General features: G+C 36.5%; 2 protein-coding genes across 3 annotated transcripts in view; one reads left to right on the forward strand and one right to left on the reverse strand.

Moving 5' to 3' along the window:
* The first annotated feature begins 2 nt into the window (after nt 1-2).
* On the forward strand, nt 3-18,507 carry PNO1 (partner of NOB1 homolog). The gene is made up of 7 exons (XM_074207496.1): nt 3-330; nt 1,660-1,809; nt 8,625-8,708; nt 8,957-9,017; nt 9,661-9,778; nt 16,728-16,798; nt 17,817-18,507. The coding sequence occupies exons 1-7, from the start codon at nt 34-36 to the stop codon at nt 17,882-17,884; spliced, it is 849 nt and encodes a 282-aa protein (XP_074063597.1). The 5' UTR covers nt 3-33; the 3' UTR covers nt 17,885-18,507.
* Nucleotides 17,359-23,773, reverse strand: part of PPP3R1 (protein phosphatase 3 regulatory subunit B, alpha) — a 98,380-nt gene continuing 91,965 nt past the window's right edge. The window contains exon 6 of one of the 2 annotated variants that reach the window (XM_074207526.1): nt 17,359-23,755. In XM_074207526.1, the coding sequence (XP_074063627.1) occupies nt 23,708-23,755 (48 nt within the window). In that variant the 3' untranslated portion in view covers nt 17,359-23,707. The remainder of the gene's footprint in view (nt 23,756-23,773) is intronic. The other variant, XM_074207507.1, reaches the window with a different exon arrangement.

Below are 23,773 nucleotides of genomic sequence, written 5' to 3' on the forward strand. Positions count from 1 at the left end.
GTGGAGTCGAGCCATCCAGTGACGCGAGCGAACATGTTGGGTCTTCGAGGCGCGCCTGCGCCTTGCCCTCTCCACGTGCGGGAACCGGAAGCGTCTGCCTTAGCCGTTCCCGGTTTGTGCATCATGGACGCTGCAATGGAAACGCAAAGTGCGGCGGAGGCCGGGGACGGCTTCACCAAGATTTCTCGTGCCGCCGGCAGACGGGGCAAAAAGCGGCGGGCGGAAGAGCAGCAGCCGGAGGGCCCCGACGGCGTCGGCCAGATGGAGATGGAGGGACCCCGGCCCAGTAAGAAGCCCGTGTTCCCCCCTTTGTCTGGGGACGCTTTTTCGGTAGGGTCTGGAGGGGCTGCGCACCCTGGGCCGAGCGGGTGGGGCGCGGAGTGCGGACTGGAAATTGGTTTTCTTTTGGGCTTAAAGTGTTTTAATTGAAGCATTCAGAGAACGCGCAGGTTTGTGCTGCCAGCCCCCCCCCCCCCCGTGACGCGCAGCGGAGCGCCCACGCCCCCAGGCTCCGCTGCCCTCCTGATTCTATTCGGGGGAGGGGGCGGTGACTGGAAGGGGGGGGATGTCTCAGATTAGCCCCGGAGGCGTGTCCCGTCCGAGGGAGCTTTCCCCGGGCACGCGGCGCCGAGGATTCCTCGTACTTTTATTTATTTGGGGGTTGTTGTTTTTCCAAGGCAATGGGGTTAAGAGGCTTGCCCGAGGCCACAGAGCTGGGTAATTATTAAGTGTCTGAGGTCGGATTTGAATTCAGGTCCTCCTGACTCCACTGCGCCACCTAGCCGCCCCCATTTGCCAGTCTTTACATTGTTTCCATGGTATACATTGATCCAAATTGAATGTAATGAGAGAGATATCTTTAAGGAAGAAACATAAAGTATAAGAGATAGCGAGATAAGACAATAAGATATCTGTTTTTTTCCGAAATTAATGATAATATAGGTGGTATTCTCCATTGCAGACAGCCCCAAACTGTCCCTGATGGAATGAGCGAGTCCTTCCAAGGTTGATCATCACCCCCATGTTGCTGTTATGGTATACAGTGTTTTTATGGTTCTGCTCATCACACTCAGCATCAGTTCATGCAAATCCCTCCAAGGCTTTCCTGAATTCCTGTCCCTACTGGTTTCTAATAGAATAATAGTGTTCCACGACATATGCACATCTACCACAGTTTGCTAAGCTATTCTCCAATTGAAGGACATTTACTTGATTTCCAATTCTTTGCCACCACAAACAGGGCTGCTATGAATATTGTTGTACAAGTGATGTTTTTACCCCTTTTCATCATCTCTTCATGATATAGACCCAGTAGTGGTATTGCTGGATCAAAGCCTCTCCGGCACTTTTAAAGGATTGTAAGTTACAGGGAAGGGCGGACCTGCATTAATAGAGGCCGGTACTCATTGACTCTTTTCCCTTATTTCACAGAGAGATACTTTGTATCATGATTATCAATTATATTGTAATCTCTCCAGTAGATTGTTTAGCCTTTTAAAAATCTTCAAGAACCTAATGTAACCTTCATGACTCCTGGAACCAGGAATAGGCTTTAGTTGTCTTATTTATTTACTGCCTTAAAAATAACATGTTTAGTTTTAATTCCATAGTATAAGGTTTCACTTAACCTTATTTCTTAATTTTGCATCTTTTTTATAGAGTGGCAAAGGTGAAATGAGAAAAATTCCAGTGCCTGCCAACAGATACACCCCATTAAAAGAAAACTGGATGAAAATATTTACACCTGTTGTAGAACACCTAGGACTTCAGATACGGTTTAACTTAAAGTCGAGGAATATAGAAATCAGGGTAAGGAAAACACCCAACTTTTCCAAAACAACCATTTCTTTCTCTTGCACAGGTTGAAGCATTATTACCCTTTTCCTAATAGTTATCTTTCTCTTTAATGTATAAAATAATTTTTTTTTCCATTTTTCACTGCTTGGGTTTTTTTTAACCTTATTTTGAGATTGCTTTAATAGCTTCCTGAATGTTTTCCTTATCTCAGATTCATCTGGTCTCAAACAATGCCACCCGATTAATCTTACTAGAATTACACTGTTTTTATTGTTGTCATTCAGAGATGGTGAGGGAATTTGAAAAACAGCATATGGGATTTTACCCTGCTTTTTTGTGGTTAAATTCCTTGAGGTCATCTATAATAAATACCTCCACTTACCTTCCTCTTCTTAACTATACAGTCTGTCTTCTGTGATTCACTTCATATGCTTTCTCCAAAGTTACTGTCTTTTTGGGGGGGGGGGGACAGCAATGGGATTAAGTGAATTTGCCAAAGCCACATAGCTAGTAGTATCAAATGTTTGAGGCCAATTGAACTCAAATCCTCCTGACTCCAGGGCCAGTTTCTCCACTTCACCATCTAGCTACCTCATTACTGACATCTTTTTCTTTTCACCCTTTTCACCCTGCTTGACTTCTCTGCAGCCACTGATATTGTTGATCACCTCTTTTGACTACTGCTTCTCAGTCCTCTTTGCTGGATCTTCATCCAGGTCATGCCTGCTAACCATGGGTATTTCACAGGGCTCACCCAGATAGCCTTCTCTTCCTCTCTGCTATTTCATATTATGAAGGGCTATTATGATAATGATCTCATCTATCTATTTATCTAGCCTAACCTCTGCTGACTTGCAGTCTGGAAATTTCTTCTGCTTTTCTGACTTTAAACTGAGTGTCCAGTAGTCATTTTAAACTCAGCATGAACAAAACAATTCATTTACTTTCCCCCTCTGAGAAATAATTCTTTGGATCTCTATTCCAGTCAGTATTTCTGTGATTCCATAGGAGTAGTGATTGTTAGTATTGTATATTAGGCCCCAGAAGTGTGAACTTCGAATTATAAATTCATTTGCTTAATAATGGTAAGCCAACTAGAGGCCTCTCATCCTTGTTTTTCCTTGTTATTGAGACCAAGCCCAGCATGGTGGAGTTAACTCAATTTTATGAAAAGTTCCCCAACTTATTTTTGTACCTTTGGACCACTCACTCGGGTTCAATGTGAGCAAATGACCATCTTATGACCAGTTAGTTGGCAGGAGATACCCCATGTTTCACCCAACTTGTGGCCCATCTCCACTCCCCATTCTCTCTGTTATGTCAAGAGCGATTAATATCAGTCAATGAGATTTTGTATTTTACCTTGCTACTTTTGCAAGTTTGGGTATCAAACTAGGTGACAGAAGAAGGGAGCATTTCAAATCATGAGGAAGATTGGAGGTCTGCTTCATTAGAGGGGCTTTGGGCCCTTTAATAAAGTGCTATTGGCTTGGAGCACTGTCTGTTTCGATGGTTTATCTTATTGTTTGGGCAGTTACAATCTCTTTATTTCAAAATTTTCTCCCTTCCAAACTTCCCTGTTACTGCAAAGTGTCTTCTTAACTCCTCACTCTCATCAGTCATATCCAATTTGTTGTCAAAAACCTATCAATTTTTATCTTTATATCATATTTCTTACTTTTCTTTCTCTCCTCTAACACTGCTGCCACTGATCCAAACCCTCATCTCTTCACACCTGATTTATTTCAGTAATCCACTGGTTGGGTCTGCCTGCCACAAGTCTCTCCCCACTCCAATCCATCCTTCACTCACCTAGTCAAAATGAGCTTCCTAAAAATTCAGGTCTGACCATGTCATTCCTGTCCATCCACCCCTGAACTATCTGTATATATGTATGTACATACACACATAATGTATTTTATAGACATATGTATGTAAAAATACATATGTAAAAATATAAAATCTTCTGGTGTTTAAGGCCATTCGTAATCTTCACAACTTTCTCCCCCCATCTTTTCACATACTTCTGTGTTGCCTGAGATTCAGTGAGGTTGGCCTCCTGCGTATTCCTTGTACAATATATATTCCATCTATTGGTTCTAGGTATTTTCATTGGCTATCCTCATCTCAAGAATAATTCTCCATTTTTATTCTACCTTTTGGCTTCCCTGGCTTTCTTCAGGTTATAGCTAAAATCTTACTTTTTTTTTCTTTAAGATTTTATTTATTTTGAGTTTTACAGTTTTCCCCCTAATCTGCCCCCCCCAGAAGGCAGCCTGTTAGTCTTTACAATGTTTCTATGGTATTCACTGGTTTAAGATCTAAAGATATGAAAGAGAAATCATATCTTTAAGGAAGAAAAATAATGTACAAGAGATAGCAGAATTACATAGTAAGATAATGGGCTTTTTTTTTTCAAATTAAAAGTAATAGGATTATTTACAGTTTAGCTTTTATTTAAGTTGATTATAATTATTTACATGTTATCTTCCTCATTGTAAGCTCCTTTAGAGCAGATATTGTCTTTGTTCAAACTCCACAATTCTTTCTCTGGATACAGATGGTATTCTCCATCTCAGATACCCCAAAATTGTCCCTGATTGTTGCACTGATGGAATGAGCATGTCCATCAAGGTTGGTCCTCACCCCCATGTTGCTGTTAGGGTGTATACTGTTTTTCTGGTTCTACTCATCTCGCTCAGCATCAGTTCATGCAAATTCTTCCAGGCTTCCCTGAATTCCCATCCCTCCTGGTTTCTAATAGAACAATAGTGTTCCATGACATACATGTACCACAGTTTGCTAAGCCCAGTTGAAGGACATTTACTTGATTTCCAATTCTTTGCCACCTCAAACAGGGCTGCTATGAATATTTTTGTACAAGGTGATGTTTTTGCCCTTTTTCATCATCTCTTCAGGGTATAGACCCAGTAGTAGTATTGCTGGATCAAGGGGGGATACATATAAAATCTCACCTTTTATTGAAAGTCTTTCCCATGCTCCTTAATTCTGAGGTCTCTGTGGATTATTTACAGTTTGGCTTTTATTTGAATTGTTTGATTATAATTATTTACATGTTGTCTTCCTCATTGTAAGCTTGTTTAGAGCAGATATTGTTTTTTACCTTTTTTTTTAATTCCCAAGGATTAGTATAGTGCCTGGTACCATGGTGGGCAGAAAATGTAAGTAAAGGGGTAGCTAAGTGGTGCAGTGACTAGAGCACCACCCCTGGAGTCAGGAGGAGGACCCGAGTTCAAATCCAGCCTCCAATACTTAATTGCCTAGTGTGATGCTGGTCAAGAATGTAATATGAACCTTGAAATCACTTTTTTATAATGTTTTCATTTAATTGTTTAAATATTCCTTGCTTTTCAAGTGTGTGATTTGATTTGAAGGATAGATGAGAAGAGTTTTAATTTCTTGTTTGTGTGAGAGATGCTCATCTAAAGGAATTTTTGAGCATCTCCTATTTCCCAGAATCCTCTATTTATTTGTCTGGTCTGAGTTATACTGTGTTTTCTAAGCCTTTCTTTTTCCTGCATCCTCCACAATAATTTTATATGAGATCTAGCTTCCTATGTGTCATAAGCCCCAGGATTTTACTATAGCACTGCTACTTTGACCCATGGGTCATAATGGCTCTTCTGAATTGCCCCAACTATACTATTAGAAGCATAAATTCTATGCTTCCATTTCTATTTCTCTTCAGTGCTCAGTGGTTCTGCCACATTAAATGGCAACTTAGTGTATCACTTCTCACTTTGACTTTCAGTTGTTTCATATCATTGTATGGCTTAAATGATCTGATGGGATCAAATAGCATAACTAATATTAATCATGTTCCTTGGATGTGAATAAAAATAAGACAACTGGGGGAAGGGAGCAGAAGTAGTGCTTGAGCTGCAAAGTGGTTATCTTGGGCCATAAATTAATGTACCAGGGCTGTGGGAAAATAATAGGTTTCTCTCTCAGGTGGTTAGAGGAAGCTGGTATATCTTGTATTGATCTAACCTGTACTTGAGTGGTAGGAAAATCAGTGTTGAGAGTGAGGGGATTGAGGACAATAAAAGCACTGGTTTAGACTGGAAATTGTGGTTCAGCTTAGAGCAATCATGATATATAGTCCTTGGCCTCTTTTCTGGATGTCCTCCTTGATGAATTGGGGTGTTTATTGGTATCTGTGACGGTATGGCCATGCATTGTTTTAAATCCCCAAAACCTTATGTACCAGATGAGGTTGTAGTAAGATTCTGTTTAGTGCTACGTAGTTTACTCTGTGCCCAAAGAAATCCCCTCAGTGGGACACATGTGACAGTCTAATATGTGTCTGTACTTTAAAAAAAAAAGTAAAGCTCTAGCTGTAGAATGGAGCATTTTTTTCCAGTTTTGAAATTTATTTGTTGAATTTTTTTATACTTAAAAGGAAAAGTAAGTGGTATATAATAGAGATTTGTACAATGTTCTTTTTTCTGTTCTAGTTTGTATGTGGAAATGGGCATTTTATTTGGTATTTTATAGATTTAGAATTTGCAAATAAAATAAATTTTAAAAAAGAAGATGCTTGACTTAACCCCAGGACATAGGTTTTGTTTCTTAACTTTCTAATGTATATATTTTAAAGTGATATATATGTAACTATTCATATTGATGCCTTATTCCCCTCCTAGATTGTATTTTTTTTTACATTTTTATTTATTTACACATTACTAAAATAGTCTTGTTCTAAGAGTAAACATAATCCTCCCTTCCCCCACAAAACAAACCTCACAAGAAATAAAGTGAAAGAAAGGGAAAAAAAATGTGCTTCAGTCTGTGTTCAGATACTTTTCAAGTGTCTGGGGTGAATCACATTCTTTATCATAAGTATCAGAGGGGCGGCTAGGTGGCGTAGTGGATAAAGCATCGGCCCTGGAGTCAGGAGTACCTGGGTTCCAATTCGGTCTCAGACACTTAATAATTACTTAGCTGTGTGGCCTTGGGCAAGCCACTTAACCGCGTTTGCTTTGCAAAACCCTAAAAAAAAATAAGTCTATCAGAGATGTTACTTCCATATTTTTCCACAGTTGCTGTTTCTGATTGTAATTCTCTCCGTCCTTTCCTCCATTTATTTTATTTTCTACCTCCATTTAATATAATTCTTACCATTTAATATATTTTATCTAGAATGGAGCATTTTTATGGTCAAAGCAAATTTTGTAGAAAGAAGTGCCTACTTTTAAGAGTATACACTCCTCTGACATTTTAAGCCCCTTTCAGGGTTGACTTCATTCCTTCTTTTCAAAGATGATTATCATTATATATTACTGCCCCCTTTATAATCTGTGCTCCAAAGAAACTGTCCTCTTTAGTGCCCTGTAAATGACATTCCATATCCAACATGCATGCTTTCTTTTTTTCTTTTGTTTTTTTAAGGAATTGATTTAAATACTGAATTTATTTTTCCAACTACAATGCAACAATTTTTTAGCAATCATTTTTTTTAAAGGTTTTGGGTTTTACATTTTTTTCCCTCCACCCTTCTTATGACATAAAACAATCTGATATAGGTTACATATGTATAACTATGCTGAACATAGATCCATATTAATCATGTTGTGAAAAAAGAATCAAAGCCAAATGGAAGAAAAGAACATTAGAGAGAAAAAAGTCATAATATATGAGACAACTTTTAAAAATTGAAGATAGTAAGCTTTGGGCTTCTTTAAACTCCACAGTTCCTTCTCTGAGTATGGATGGTATTTTCTATCACAATTCTTTTAGAATTGTCTTTGATTATTGTAATGCTGAAATGAGCAAGTTGGTGTGTAGTGTTCTTCTAGTTTTACTCACTTTACTCATCATCAGTTCATGTACATCTTTCCACATTATTCTGAAGTTCTGAACCTCATGATTTCTTATAGACAATAGTGTTCTATTACATTCATACACCACAATTTGTTTAGTCATTTCCCCAGTTGATGGACTTCATCTCAATTTCCAATTCTTGGCCACTGCAGAAAAGAACTGCTATAAATAGTTTTGTACATGTGAGTTTTTTTACCCTTTTATTCACTGACCCTTCCCCTCCCCAACAGCCCTACTCCACTTTGAGGCTATATTTTATATAGGCTCTTTGTAAAATGATAGAATATTGACTTTGGACTTGGGGAAACCTGGCTAAAAGTCTTGCCTTGGATCAGACAGTGGCTATGTAGACCTAAGGCGAATCATCTGACCTCTCAGATGAGTCTGGGCAACTCAGTATCCAAGACTGTTATGGCCAACATTAGGAAAAGGAAGGTGTTGATTCACTCTAGCAGTGAAAGTACAAATCTATACCCTAGCCCTCTTTATCCTCTCAGCATAATGTAAATTCTCTTAAGGTCAGGGACCATCCCTCCATGTTTCCAGGGCTTACAAGATTAGTAAATGCTTAGTGGTTGTCAATTAAAGTCTGCTAGGGGACAGGGACAAACTTTATTCTGATGAAAGTTCATAAATTGTGGAACCTGAGGAAGTTTGTGTATTTGGAGTTGATAGTAATTCAAAGAAACTTGGTCACTTTTTCTTCTACTTGAGTCCTTAACAAAATCATATTATAACAAATAGGCAATTAGATGGTGCAGTGCATAGAGCACTGGCCTTGGAGTTAGGAGGATGGGAATTTGAATCCCACCTCAGATACTTGACTCTTACTAGCTATGTGACCTTAACCCTAATTGTTTTGAATCCAGGGCCATCTCCAGTCATCCTGATTCATTTCTGGCCTCTGGACCCAGATGGCACCAGAAACAAAATTATGTAAAAGTTTTATTTTTTTCATCTCAATGTTTTGTGTTTTCTTTCAGACTTGTAAAGAAACCAAGGATGTAAGTGCTCTGACAAAAGCAGTCGATTTTGTAAAAGCTTTTATTCTTGGATTTCAGGTGGAGGTAAGTGATCACTTTACAGCCTCATTGACTAACTGAATCTCAAGTTTTCATGGCTTTGGCATCTCTCGAAAATTGAATTTCTAGTTTGTTTAGCTTTGGTTTAGGCATTTCATATAATTTTAATGTTTGAAGAAATAATTAATTGACAATTTTTTTCACTTTGAGATCTGAATTTTATTTCTCTTCCCATTCCCCAGGCTTTTTTCTATAAAATTAACTTTTAACTTTTCCTCCTATAAAATTTTTAGGATGCACTTGCTCTCATTAGATTAGATGACCTCTTCCTAGAATCTTTTGAAATTACAGATGGTAAGTGCTCTTTTTCTTCAGGTTGTATACTAACTTGCTCAAATGTATCATGCTCTTTTTTTTTTTTTGACTTGTCTTTTAGCCATGAAATAACAATTAGGAATAATACTGTAGTAAAGAAGGAGCTTGTTCTTCCTTGGATTTGTCCTTTTTGCACATGTTATTCCCTAAACCTAGACTGCCATTTAAATCTCTTGCTATTGAAATCATACTCATAAATTTTTCAGAGCCCAACTCAAATGAACTAGACTTCTTTGGCACATGAGTTCTAATAGATCTTTTGAGTTGCATTAACTGTATTCTAAGAAAGTATGAGCCCTCCTCTGGCATTTCTTATTCAAGTGGAAGTCATTTCCTCTTCCTTTGAGGAATGATAAGTCTTGTCTTTGAAATCCTAGCACCGTATCTATATCCTATATACATAGATATTCGATTTTCATGTCTATTTATGTATACATCTTATCTTCCTAATAACTATTGTTAGGAAGTATTTGATCATGGCATGATCTCTTCTAATACTTAGCCAGTGCACCTGTACCTTGTGGACACTTAATAAATGTTGGATGAATAAAAATAGAATTGGTTGATGATTAAGATTGGAATCTGTTGAATCTTTCCCTGACAACTTTTTTTTTTAATTTAGTAAAACCTTTAAAAGGAGATCATCTTTCTAGAGCAATAGGAAGAATTGCTGGGAAAGGAGGGAAAACTAAATTTACCATAGAAAATGTGACACGGACACGGATAGTTTTGGCTGATCTGTAAGTATAAAACCTCAAAAGGGAAAATTAATTGTGTAACATTTTTCTGGTTCAAAAGAAAAAGTCATTTTTAAAATTTTGTTTTAAATATATTAACTTCATGGAATATTAATATTAAAGCCTGGAGTGAGATTCTCTCATCAGCCATGAAGGAAACATATAGATGCATGATTCTTTCATGTCTTTTTAAAAAGTTGAGTTTTCAAATAGCATCACAAGAGAATGTTGAATAGGTGCTTTAAACATAAATCTTGAGGTTTTGCCTAATAAAAACTTTTGAAAAATAGCTAGATTAGCCTATTACAGGGCTGTCCAAACTGCAGCATGCAGTGCAATTTTATGCAGCCCCCTGTGAGTTTACTCTGCTGCGGAGCTTTCACTAAAATGGCAAAACAAAATATGTTGTCTATTGTTTCAGTAAAATCTTTAAAAAGTAAGGTTGGATAGCCCTGGCCCATAATATTAACAAAGAAGATGAAAGGACTTTAGATGCTAAGAGTGAATCTCAGATTAACCTTAATTAAAATTAAAACTGATCTACCTAGATCAGCATTTTAGTGACAGACATATGGCACAGAGATTATACAGTGTATTGAAACCACAAAGTAAATGGGATGATTGTGAGAAGAGAGTTTGCCAGAAAATCCATACCTTGTTACTTCAAGGGAAAGATTTTAGTAATGTTGCTATTTTCAGGTTCTGGTTTTTTCTCCAAGGGGGAAAAATTGGTTGGGAGGGGGGTGGAGTGTGGAGTTTGACCTGGGAGTATAATGAACAAACAAAAGTTTAGAGGTTTTTAGAAAATAGCGGGTGGATTTTTAAAAAAATTCTTATTTAGGGGCGCCTAGGTGGTGCATTGGATATAGGACCGGCCCTGGAGTCAGGTGTACTTGAGTTCAAATCCAGCCTCGGATGCTTAATAATTACCTACCTGTGTGGCCTTGGGCAAGCTTCCTAACCCTGTTGCCTTGCAAGAAATTCTTATTTATAAATCACTTTATTAGTTTAGGTGCATGCAAGTATCTTCTCTATACTTTGGTTACCTCATAAAATTATATATTTAAGTTATCTTATAAAATTTTATTTGGTATTTAACATTTTGAGTAGTTAATAAATTTACTAACTTCATTTTTAAAAGATGAATGAATTTCAAAAAATGAATCCAGAAATTGCTAAATTTAAAGTGATAGTCTGTTTGGGTAGAATTCCTAGAATACAATTCCTGGTACATAATAGGTACATAATTTTTCAAGATTACTTAAACAAAACTTGAAAGAACAATGACTTATGTTTATATAGCATTTTATAGAATAAAAAAGCTATTTCCATATATCTTCTTTTTTATTTTAAAGTTAAGTCTGCAAAACTTGTGTTTTTCTGAGTTGCTTCAAGAGTAGTTTGATGTACAAGAAGGGATCTAAAAGACATTAGATATTATAAACTTAATAGTTATCAACAAAGCAGTAGTCATAGAATCATAGATCTAGACCTTGAAGGGATCTTAAAGACAATTTAATCCAATCTACTCGTATTTTACAGTTTAAGAAAATGAAGTCAAGGTAACTCATTCTAGGTTACACATGCTATACCCAATATAATGGGTAAGGAATGATTTAATTATAGTCAGCTGGGTGGCTCAGTGGATGGAACCTGAAGTCAAGAGAAACTAAGTTCAAATCCAGCCCCAGACACTTATTGACTGAGTGACCCTGGGCATGTCATCTAACCCTCTTTGCCTCAGTTTTCTCATCCTAAAATGAGAATAATATCATAACCCAGAGTGGTTGTATAATTGAGATGACATTTTTTGAGTAAGCACTATATAAAGCTGTGATAGTATCATCATAAGAATAATAATTATTATTATTAATCAAAAAATATTGTAGCAGTTGCTTGTGCCCCTGTCTGATGTTTCTCTACTGTTTATAGATAGCTGGCTTTGGTTATGCAATTCTCAAGATCTTATTTTGTTAGTTTGTGTAGCTCATAAAAAATATTGAAGGAAGATTATACCTCCATAAAAAGTGTGTTGTGATAATAGATTGTTGGCATCTTTTTTATTTGTATCCATTAGTGAAATAATAAGAGGAAAGTTTTATGAGAGATCATTGAAGTTGAAGAGTTTTCTGTAGTTTTATAAGAGAAGACAGTGAATAGATTTGGGTTCTATGAGGTGTGGGTATATGTCACAGACCCCAGTGAAATCAGGGGTCCTTCAAAATGTTTTCTGAGGGGCGGCTAGGTGGTGCAGTGGATAGAGCACTGGCCCTGGAGTCAGGAGTAACTGAGTTCAAATCCAGACTCAGACTTATTAATTACGTAGCTGTGTGGCCTCTGGCAAGCCATTTAAGCACATTGCCTTGCAAAAAAAACAAACAAAAACAAACCCAAATATGCTTTCTGAATACTTCACAGGATCATAGCTTGAGCTGAAAGAACCTTCAGAGGTTGTCTAGTCCAGAAGCTCAGAGAGGTTAGATGCCTTTCACAAAGTCATAAATGGTCAGAAGGAAGGTCGGAATCTAAAGCTAGTCCTCTTTTCACTCTAGTTTGCTGCTGATTTTTAGATCACTTGGTAAGGAATTAACTGAAAAAAGAGCAAAGACTGATTCTCCAGTAGTAACTGGAGAGATCAACTTCTGGAATTTCTCTGAACCCAAGTGGTGTGAATTTCATAACTCGTTGCCATTTCTTATGTTTAGACCACTCTTTTTACATATTGAGGATGGCGGTGGTAAGGGCTAAGTTTCCCAGATAGAAAAGGGTCTTAGTTACTAGATACCTCTTAACTTATTGTATCAATAAACATTATATATCTTCCTTAGAACAAAAAATAGGTTTGAAGTGTCCATCATGATAGAGACCTGTATGAATGTCACTGCTCTTGAAAGATCAGGGAATAGAGCTGTCATCACTTAACCTTCTTCCTGGCTAGAGCCTATTGATTTTGTTTATTAGTCTTTTCTTTTTTTTTTAAATTTTTATTTATTTAAGCCAATGGGGTTAAGTGATTTGCCCAAGGTCACAAAGGCAATTGAGTGTGTCTGAGGCTGGATTTGAACTCACATCCTCTTGACTCTAGGGCTGGTGCTTTTATCCACTGTGCTACCTAGCTGCCCCATCCCTGGAGTCTACTGACTTAGTGAAGGCATTATCCTTTGGGTCTTTGTCATCAAATTTGTCTGAGAAAACAGTATCTCAACTCCTGTGTTACTCTTGAGTGGTCAGGTTGGCTGGTACGTTCCTGACAACTAGACCCATCCCAGAAACTGTTTCTCCCTTCACTATCACCAGATTCTAGAGTGGGATTCCAGCCCTCTCTCCTCAGAGAAACTGATTTTGAAGATATCTTTGACTAAGAACCCATCACCCATCATTTGCTTGGCCTTTCTTTCATAATTTACCTGAGGAAAAATCACCTCACCTTTCTGTTGGAAAGGTAGAGAATGATGGAATGGAGTGTTACATATATTGCCAGACCTGGTCTATACATTGGTTGATCAAACTTAACTTTTTAACATTTCCTATTAGAAGGAAAGGCTTGAGTTACTGGGTGAGGGAAAGAAACTTTTGATGTAAAAATAAAAGATATCAATAGAACTTAAAATGAGAAAGAAACATTTCTAGACCCTAGACATTGGGCTTTTTACTATAAAACCCTCATGCCTAGACCTTTCTGGAAACTGCCTAGACCTTTCTGGAAACCTGAGTGTCCATGGTTATCCTTTTGAATAAGAGTTATGCCCTCCCACATTAGAATGTTCAAAAGATAGGAATGTGATTTCAGACCTGCCTGTGGGATTTGACTGTCTTGAGTTGTATGTCCCAATTTCCTTGTAGGTTCAACTCCTTTTCCTGTCAGATTTGGCACCATATTCTCTGATTATAGGTTCCTGGAAAGTAGATCAACTGGTAGTTTACTAAGTTTGGTCCAGAAACTTTTCCACCTACCATTTCCCAGTTCCTGTTATCTTCTACCCTTATATTTATGTCCTCTTGGAATCTATTCTATGACAAGCTCTCTTTCACCAATGACTACTTTATCTCACAATTAAGTGTCTGAGGCTGGATTTGAACTTGGTTCCTCCTGACTCCAGGGCCAGTGCTTTATCCATTGCACCGCCTAGCTGCTCTTCACAATTAAAAAAAAAGACAGACATTAGGGCATTGATTTGATTTTTTTTTTAACTACCATAGAAGCTTCCTGGTAATTCTTTCCTTCCAGAGAAACTCTTATAAAGAACAGCCAAAAGTCAACAATGGTGCAAATCAACTATAGATTTGTTATCTCTAAACTCTCAGCATAGTTTTACTTATGAGAATCTGGCTTCTTTAAGAAGAGTCCCTTTCAGGGTGGCTAGGTGGCACAGTGGATAGAGCACCGGCCCTATAGTCAGGAGTACCTGAGTTCAAATACAGCCAAAGACAATTAATAATTACCTAGCTGGGTGGCCTTGGGCAAGCCACTTAACCCCATTGCCTTGCAAAAAAAACTTAAAAAAAAAGTCCCCTTCTTCCTCAGACATTGTGTGACCTTGGGCAAGTCACTTAACTCCATTGCCTTAAATTAATAAAAAATAAGAGAGTCCCCTTCTAGTCCTCCTCTTTGGTTTTTAGTCCTCTTCCTCTCATGTTCTTTACTACTATTTCCAGATCAAACCTTTTCCCCTACACCATCATCATCTTTTTTTGAAATAGTTTCCATCCATCTTTCATCTCATCTAGGTCATTATTGCAGTAAGCTAACTCATTAATTGATCCTGTCAATATTACTGAATATTAGTTCATCTATTCATAGTCTCCACTTTTCAATCTCTTTATCCAATCTTGATCACATTTTGACAAACATCAGTTCTAGGTTGCCCTTAACATCTGCCTTCTATTTGTTCACATGATGCTTAACATATCTGGAGGATGTCACACAACAGCCAACTTGGCCCACTATAAATTTGTCAGTTGGGCCCTGTGGGCTATGTGACCATCCTTTGTTCTTTGACCAGTTGTATTGCATTTTTTTTTGAAAGAGCTTTTGCTCTCCTTGCCTCCCTATACCTTAGTTCTATTTCTTGAGGACATCTTCTACTTTGAGAAAATTAGAGATCAACTGTCTTAAAATTTTATTGCATCTTAGTATCTCAAAATCTTTAACATTTCTGTTTACCATTCTCTGCTCCTTTATTCCAATCTCAGGATGCAACTTCCTTTTTCCTTCACAAGGCTAATTCCTTTACTTAATCCTCATGCCTTCAATCTCCTCTGAGTTTGCTCCTTCAGTCAGTCCTTCTCATCTTCATTCTCTTTACCAACTAGAACTTTTCCTTCTCCTTACAGATATGTGCAGGTCTTTCTCAACTTTACATTTTTACTTGATCTTGCCAACCCTTCAGATCCTTCTCTCATTTCTCCCTTTCACAGCCAGCCTCCTACACAGGGTCATGGCTTCTTCTGCTTTCTTCTCTTTCTTCTCTTATTTTTATGGGAACCCAGCACAATCTGAGTTCTTGGATTCCTCTGGCCCAGGGTTACCAGTGATCTTTTACTTGGTAAAATTGTTTACTTAAATGGTGTAGCTATAATTTAGGAATGTCTTTTTCTCAATTTCTGACTGTTGGTTCCTTTGGGTTGGTAATTTTTGCCTTTATTTAAAATCCATTATGGTCGTTTTTTATCTGTTAAGAAACATTTGTTAATTACTTTGTATGAGTAAAACTCTTATCTCCTAAAGCCTTGGATAAGCAGATGGAGAATATAAGCCTTGTTTCTAGTCTTCGTAGAAAATTAATGTTATTGCCAATTCTGTATGTTAGAAAATCTTTTGAAGACCTAGATCCTAGCTCAGAAGTCAGTAAGATTTTTCACCTTTTTGTTTGTCTGTAAAATGAAGTGGTTGGATTAGATGAATTCTATAGACTATTCTAACTCAAAAATCTTTGATCCTGTGATTGAGAAATGCATGTTTGGATCCTTCTTTTTTATGCCATTGTCCTGCAGCATCCCTAGAAGTGGAAATACTTTTTATTTTTGCATCTATTAAAACAAAAAAACCTTTCACATTATTTTTATAATTCATTGTGGGGACTTAAAACCAAGTAGCAACACATAAACTATCTCTTCCAATTCTTTAAAAACAAATTGCCACATTTTGTTTTGATATAACAGCAAAACATTATCCATTTTGAAGTATATTTCTCTAGAAAGCTTAATTGACAGAAGAATGCATCCTTTGACTTTGATAGTACAGAGTACTAATACTATTTACCTTAATCTTATTCCATGATAATACTATTTATATTGTATTCATGGTATGAGTCCATTAAAAAAAAGTCATCTTCATGTTTCAAAAAATTTAATTACTCCCCATATGAACAAAGTGCATTTAAAATTTATAGTCATAATCGTGTCAAGTTGTAGAAGTAATTCTGTTTTATAGGTGAAGGAAGTGAAGTGATTTGTTGGTTAGTTACAGAGATAAGGAAAAAACCAGATTTGCTATTTAAGTGTTTTTCCTTACATGGTCAGCAGACCTCTTTCCATCATAATATGCTAGCTACCTTTTGGTGGGGGCAGGGTTACTTCTCTAGAATTTCAGAGGGAAAGGGGACAAAAGTCTTGGCAAGTATTGTTGCCCTTTTTTGAGAGGTGTGGGGGTGGGAGGGTAGAGATGTGAAAGGCCTGCTATGACCAAGACGAACCCAATTGCTGTTGCCTGTTGAACCAATTTGGGGTTTTTTTGGAGTTCTTATATGTTAAAGGGGTCAGAAGCAATTAGAAGGTTGATTGTCCAAATGTTATGTCATGAAATTACAACTAGAGTCTTTTATTTGTGACATACATTATGATTCTTTAGAAAATAGCATTTGGATAACTTTATGTCTTGTTTTTCATTAAGTGATTATTTTTAAAAATTGGTATTTATATTTCATACACGTTTCCTTATTTTGTGTTTTAGGAAAATTCATATCCTTGGCTCTTTCCAAAATATTAAAATGGCAAGAACAGCCATCTGCAACCTCATCCTTGGTAAATGCAATATTACTTTGTTCTTTGGAAACATAGTAACTCTGCAGTGAGAAAAAATACTTATTAGGAAGCAAGAATTAGTTGAAGTTTTGGTGATGGTGGGAAAGAATTTCCCTACTTTAGCTATTACTGAGGGAACAAAGGGATTTTTCATATAGGGGCAACTAGGTGGTGCAGTGAATAGAGCACTGGCCCTGGAGTCAGGCCTAAGTTCAAATCCAGCCTCAGAAACTAATTCCCTAGCTGTGTGACCTTGGGCAAGTCACAACCCCACTGCCTTACAAAAAAAACTAAAAAAAGAAAAAATACAGCATATATATATCTGTTCAGCTAATTAAATATTAGTAATTTAAAAAAAAAACAAAAATTACAAGGAGTGAATTGCTAAACATTTGAGTCTTCTGGAATTTACCTGCTTGCCTCCATTTTAACTCTTATATAGAAATCTTGACTGACTTACAAAGTACCTTACAAATTGATATACATACCTTGTCTGTGATCTCACTATAGAGCCCTGTGAAATAGATGCTTACAAGGGTCCTCATTTTGGAGATGAGGGAACTGAAGTTCATAATGACTTGGTAAGGACAAGTCTCAGGCTCTTTGTTCTTGTAACCAGATAACAATCACAAATTTGTCTTAAAATAATTCTTAGAATTCTTTTTATTTCTGAAATAGGATGAAACTTTGTATTTCCTTAGTTATCTGGCTAATGGCAAAAGGGTTTAAAAATAGTTTCAGTAAGGAATTCTTTGAAATTTAATATACAGAACTTGAGTAAGACCATATTTTTTCTTATTTTGTATAATGAAAAACCTAAACCTGCAACCAATTTTTCGTTATATTGCCTATATTTTTCTTTCAAAGATCATATTTTAGAAAAGTGACATGTATTGGGATTAATTTCAGTTGAGGACATTTGACATTGTTATTAGAATAATGTAAGTATTTGTAGCTCTTGCAGTTACATTTCATGTAAATTTTGTGTGTGAAGTTTTCATTTTTTTTCTTTCTATAGGAAGTCCTCCATCCAAGGTCTATGGCAACATTCGAGCTGTGGCTAGCAGAGCAGCAGATCGATTTTAATTTCAAAATAAAGGACTTGCTTTCTGAAGATGGAAGAGGACTGCAGGAGTGGAGTCATCAAGTGTCAAGTGGAAAAGCAATATTGTTTTTGAGCCAGAATCCCTTTCTCTCTTTCAGAAACAAACGAAAAACCATTTTTCTGGTTATTCTAATACTATAGACTTAAATTTTTGTATTTAAATATAAAAGGTATTAATTTATATTTTTAAAATATAATGTACCTGTTTACTTTATGCAAGATCCACAATTGGATCTCTTGGCATAGTGCCTACAGTAAGATGAGTTAAATTTTGACCTTAACCCAACTATTAACTATGTGACCTTGGGAAGGTCAGTTATTTAGAGATTGAGGCCTGAAGTTCAGGAGAGAAAAACGGCTTTTTAGTTTGTATGGAAGTTTATAGGTGCTATAAAAGCTCCTCCATCTATAAGGGATGGGGAGATTAGGGAGAACTAGTCTTGGGGTCTTCATACAGAAGTTATAACTTGATATAGATTGTTTGGGTTTGGTATGTTAAATATGAGATAATCCTGGGCTCTCTGGAGTGAAAAATACTCTAAAAGATATAATGGGGTATAAGCTAGATTTGGAAAGATTGAGTAAAGATATTTAAGTGGTTGAATTCTCAATCAAGGGTCTTATTAAAGTTTGAAAAATTAATTTAAGGTTTTAGATTTTATTTTTTAAACAAACAAAAAAAACTTCTCCCCCAACCCCCTAAAACGCCATCCTTATTTTGTACAGGGACATTTTGGGTTCTCTTCGGGTTGTTTGTATGGGTGGCAGTCTTTCGAGCAGCTGCTCTGGCCTCCCTAGAGCTGTATAAGCAGCCAGATGGTTCTTGAAGCTTGATCTGTGTTTGCTCATCTTACCCTGAGCATGTACAAGAAAAAAAAAAGTATGTTGTCCTAGGCTTTTCCTGGTGCTTTTGATACTAATATTGGAATATAGGGATATAGAGAAGTTAAATTCTAGACTCCTGTATTTCACTCACCTGGATCTCAGATTTTTTCTCTTCCCAGTATAGACCACAATAATTGTATCATTTATATTGTGCTTTGGACTTTACAAGGCACTTTACACACATCTCACTTAATCCTCAGCTTTTATTGCCATTTTTCACGTGAGAATATTAATGCTAAGAAGCTAAGAAGAATTAAATGACCTCTCCAGGGTCACAGTAAAGGCAGAATTCAAACTCTTGGGGCTTATAGCTAGGCTTTTAAATTCACTTGATAGGATGAAAGTGAAAATGAATGTTAAGACTCCAAAGCAGTTCACCATAGACATTTCTGGAGATGTTTGAATTTTTTTTAAGTTTTGGTTTTTGAGGATAATGGGGTTAAGTGACTTGCCCAAGGTCACAGGGCTAGCTAATTAGTAAGTGCCTGAGCTGAGGCCAGATTAGAATTTAAGTCCTCCTGATTCCAGGGCCAGTGTTCTATCCACTGACACCTAGTTGCCCTGAGATGTTTGAATTTAAAAATTTTTGCCCTCTCATTCCCTTTAGCTTCATGGGGATGAGTGAGGCATACATAGGCCATAGAATACTACTGTACTTAAAAGTCAGGTAGATCTGAATTCAAATTCTACCCTAGAAACGTGTAGCTGGCTGGACTCTGCAGTATCTGAGGCCCATCTCCAGTCTTCTTGATTCTTATCTGACCCAGATGGCTTTGCAAAGTCCTGCCTCACTTATATACAGTTTAATAACATCTTCCCGATGTCTTTGGTCCCTTTCCAGAATGAAGAACAATAAACTGTCACCTTGTTTTCTGAACTGGGGATTATAATAGCACCTACCTCAAAGGGTTGTTGTGAGGATCAAATTAAATTATTTGTAAACCAAAATTCCTGGCACAATATTTTTTTGTTTTTGCAAGACAATGAGGTTAAGTGACTTGCCCAAGTTCACACAGCACAGCATGTTAATAAATGCATGTTACTCTTATTCTTTAATTTTGAAGGTACTTGAACTTATTAGAGAAGACTTCTGATAAGAGTTTATTCCATGGATTGTATAGGAAAGTTTCTGGACCTGAGTAATTCCTTAATAATAGAGTTAGTTTATTCATGCTTGCATATAGGTGATGGTGACTACTACTTGTTTACTGAAAGTTTCACAACCTGGTACCGTTACCCAAGAGAAATCTGAATGCCATTCCTGTTTGTAAAATGAAGAAAAATATATTCAGCAAAGTCACCTAGGAAAATGTTTTAGGCAGTTATCAAATGTTTGAAAATCAATGCTGATGTTTTGATTAAGCAGTAAAAATTTAAACACATGATTATTCTTGATTTACATCAGCTTTTACAGCTGGAGGCATTAAAAATTTAGTTGTATTGAAATCAAATACTGAGATTGAAACACTCAAAAATACTGTTTTTGTTCATTTTTAATTTCAATTCAGTAAGAAAATCTTGGGAATGATATGGTTACCTTTCAGATGAAAGCATTAGGCCCAGGGAGAAGTAAAATGACTTGTTGGAGGTCAGAGATTAGTGTTAGTTTAGCTGAGTCTAAAGCTCAAGTTTTCTTATCACTAGGCTACCTTAATTTAAAAGGAAGATTATGGGGGTAAAAGCTTGAAAAATAAAGAGCTGTGAGCTTGAAGGTCAGGGAAAAATTAAACTTTAACAAGTTTTATATGCATTGTGTCATCCAAGTGAAAACCATCCTGAATTTGAAAGCAAAGGAACTGGGCTCTAATAATCTATACATCACCTCAACAAATTGGCTATTTCTGCATTCTGAAAGAAGGGGTAAGACTTCTGGGACCCTTTCAGAGTCATCAGAAAAGAACACATGGCTACCCTTGGCTGATTTTAAATCTGTAAATTAGTACAAGGGTGGGGGCAGGGAAAGGGGCCCTCCTTTGAGCATAATTGAAGTTGATAAGAAGGTATAGAACTTGTAAGAATTTGTATGAATTGATGGTTAGCTAGATGAACAGAACTAGAGCACTATACACCCTAATGGCAACATGGGGACGATGATGGACTTGCTCATTTCATCAGTGCAACAATCAGGCACAATTTGAGGGTATCTGCGATGGAGAATGACATCTAGATCCAGAGAAAGAATTGTGGAGTTTGAACAAAGACCTTTAATTAAAAAAAAAGTTATCTTATGTAATTTTGCTATCTCATACTTTTTCTCAAGGATATGCTTTCTCTTGTCACATTCAACTTAGATCAATGTATACCATGAAAACAATGTAAGGGGGTGGGGGAAGGGAAGCCAGATTGGGGGGAAATTGTAAAATTCAAAATTTTGACTTCTACATAATTAAGTGATTAATATTACAACAAAAAGTTTTATGTATTTTCAAAAATTAATTTCTGTACCTCAAGAGATGAATGGTATTTTCCCATTTCAGTGGAAAAATAAGTAGACATTTAATGCTACCTTAAACTCTCAGGGACAAATGCCATTCTATTAGCACCCAAAATACATGAATTCCTTTAATATGACTTCTTGTAACTAGATCATCAAGAGATGAGTGTTAAGTTTCCTTTAATCAAAAAGCTGAAATTTAATGTCTGTTCCTTAGCTGTGGATCATTCAATGAAGATCACTTGAGGGCAGTTAGGTGGGGCAATGGATCTCTGCACTGGCCCTGGTGTCAGGAGGACCTGAGTTCAAATCAGCCTCAGACAATAATTACCTAGCTGTGTGACCTTTGGCAAATCATTTAACCCCACTACCTTGCAAAAACTAAAAAGATCACTTGAACATGTGGTAGCAAGTTTCAAATATTTTATTTTTTTTATTCATATAGTATGAAGGTTCCTAAAGATCCCACACAACATGATGTAGCATGCAGAAGAAAAACTAACATTCAACATAAACCATTCCCCCCAACACAAACTAAAAAACAAAACAAAACAAAACAAAAAATCCCCCAATAAGGAAATGATGTTTGCACTATTTTCTATAACGCCAGCCAAGATATGCACAAGCAAGAGAAATAGAAAGCGTTTGCTAAAATATTTGTAACAAATACTTATGTACAAAAAATTCACAAAAGACTAGTTCCCCCTTGAAGCAGAGCACATGGCAGTTGACACTGGAACAGATCAAACCACTGGCTGGGATTATAAGCCACGTACTGATCCAGAGGAAGAAAGTTACATGTAGTGGAGATTTTCAGTTTGAACATTAACATTTACCAAAGTTTGGCAACATCTTTTTTAAATTATGCAAATTATGTAAACAAGAGGTACATTTCAAATCGATCTACATGCAAAACTCCATGTCATGCAAGGAAACCAAGCACCTGGATTTCTCTCTCACAGACAGAGCCCATGATGTGCAGCACTCAGTTGAAGGAACAGCTATGGCAGATAGGTGCTCAATTGAAGAAGGTTCATACAACCTTACTTTTCTATTGCTGATTATAAAACCAGTTAAATAGAAAAACTAGGAAAGTCTCTACTGACCTAAAAGTTTAATAACATTTTTTTCCAGCCAATAGTACCATTGCAGAAAGGGAAGGGTAGTTGGTAGAACATGATTCACTACTTTTATGTCACACAAATATAGCAAGTTAGCGTTCATTACAAATCATGATTTGGGCAAATCTAGAATAAACATCAAACACTTTAGACCTGTTATGGAGATAGTTTACAAATTTGGATAATGGAAAGTTTCTTCTTTCTATGGCATAGGTTAATAAGATTTTCCCCTTGAATGAAATATGTGTATAATACATGTGTACATAATGCATATACACACATGTTAAATATTAGTTCATTAGACTACCTACAGTGGGTTACATTACCTGCATTCTCCTAGTGCAGAAAGGAAATATGATTCCAACAAGTTTAATGAAAAACATTTTAAATCACTACACAATGTATCAAAAGTGAGAATTTTGGATAATTTCGTGATATTTTCAAATCCTCTTTAAGCAATGAATCAAGACAAATCTAGCTGTGATGTATAAAATAACTCATTACAGCTGATAATTTACGTTGCTTAGGGATATTTTAATAAATGCAACTGTTTCTAGTTACTAACAAAATGAAGTGGCCACAAGCATTGCAAGTTACTATATGAACACAAGGACTAGTTCTTGGCATTAGCATTGCAATTACATTTTTTTCCCATTCATCAGAAGTGTATTAAAAGCTCCTTAGCAAAGAGACAGAGTCCCTGGTAATATATTAACAGGTATAAATAAACTTATAGACTCCTGTGTTAGAAAAAAGTAATTAAGGAACGTAGCAGGAAGTTAACAATGCTTTATCAATGTGTCAAGAGACATCTAAATATCACAGGAAAAGGAAAACAGTTGACCTAACACCCAGTTTAAATTTTACAGACTTCTACTATATATATAAAACTGTGTGAAATAAAAGAAGTATATATCCATATTTCGAACTGTTTATGTTCTGCTTGGCACTTTTGTATTCTAGTTTTGCTTCTGAATCAAGTATATTAAATTAAAGCCAACCTACTACATATAGAAAGCTACATATATCTATATATAAATATTTACATATGTATATATAGATATTTCCTTGTTATAAAAGATGAGGAAAAATAAATTAAAAAGCCAACCCTTCCCTTTCTCCACCACACTGATAAGTTCTTTTCCATCTTGCTGTCCTTCAGACTTTAAAGTGCTACACAGAGTTATTGAGAGAATAAGAGTTCAATAACACTTAGTTGGCTTCATGAGGCTCATGTTGGAAAATGTGGCTTCACAGAGAAAAATACTTCCATTTAAATACACAGATAGCGTTGCTGGACGTCTTGAGCAGATCTTCAGAGATGGAGAAGAAAGCAAAAGTGTTGGGCGGTGCTCTAAAGAGAGTCACACATCTACCACCATCTTTTTGTGGATATCTAGGCCTCCTACAACCTGAAACAGACAGGAACA

Source organism: Macrotis lagotis, chromosome 1 (assembly GCF_037893015.1).
Source record: "Macrotis lagotis isolate mMagLag1 chromosome 1, bilby.v1.9.chrom.fasta, whole genome shotgun sequence".
NCBI classification, from domain to species: Eukaryota; Metazoa; Chordata; class Mammalia; order Peramelemorphia; family Peramelidae; genus Macrotis; species Macrotis lagotis.

Excerpts from the sequence above, each read along its gene's own strand:
- PNO1 (XM_074207496.1), top strand. The coding sequence starts at position 34 with ATGTTGGGTCTTCGAGGCGCGCCTGCGCCTTGCCCTCTCCACGTGCGG. Across the intron at positions 331-1,659 it reads TGTCTGGGGACGCTTTTTCG|AGTGGCAAAGGTGAAATGAG; the intron begins GTAGGGTCTGGA and ends TCTTTTTTATAG. Across the intron at positions 1,810-8,624 it reads CGAGGAATATAGAAATCAGG|ACTTGTAAAGAAACCAAGGA; the intron begins GTAAGGAAAACA and ends GTTTTCTTTCAG.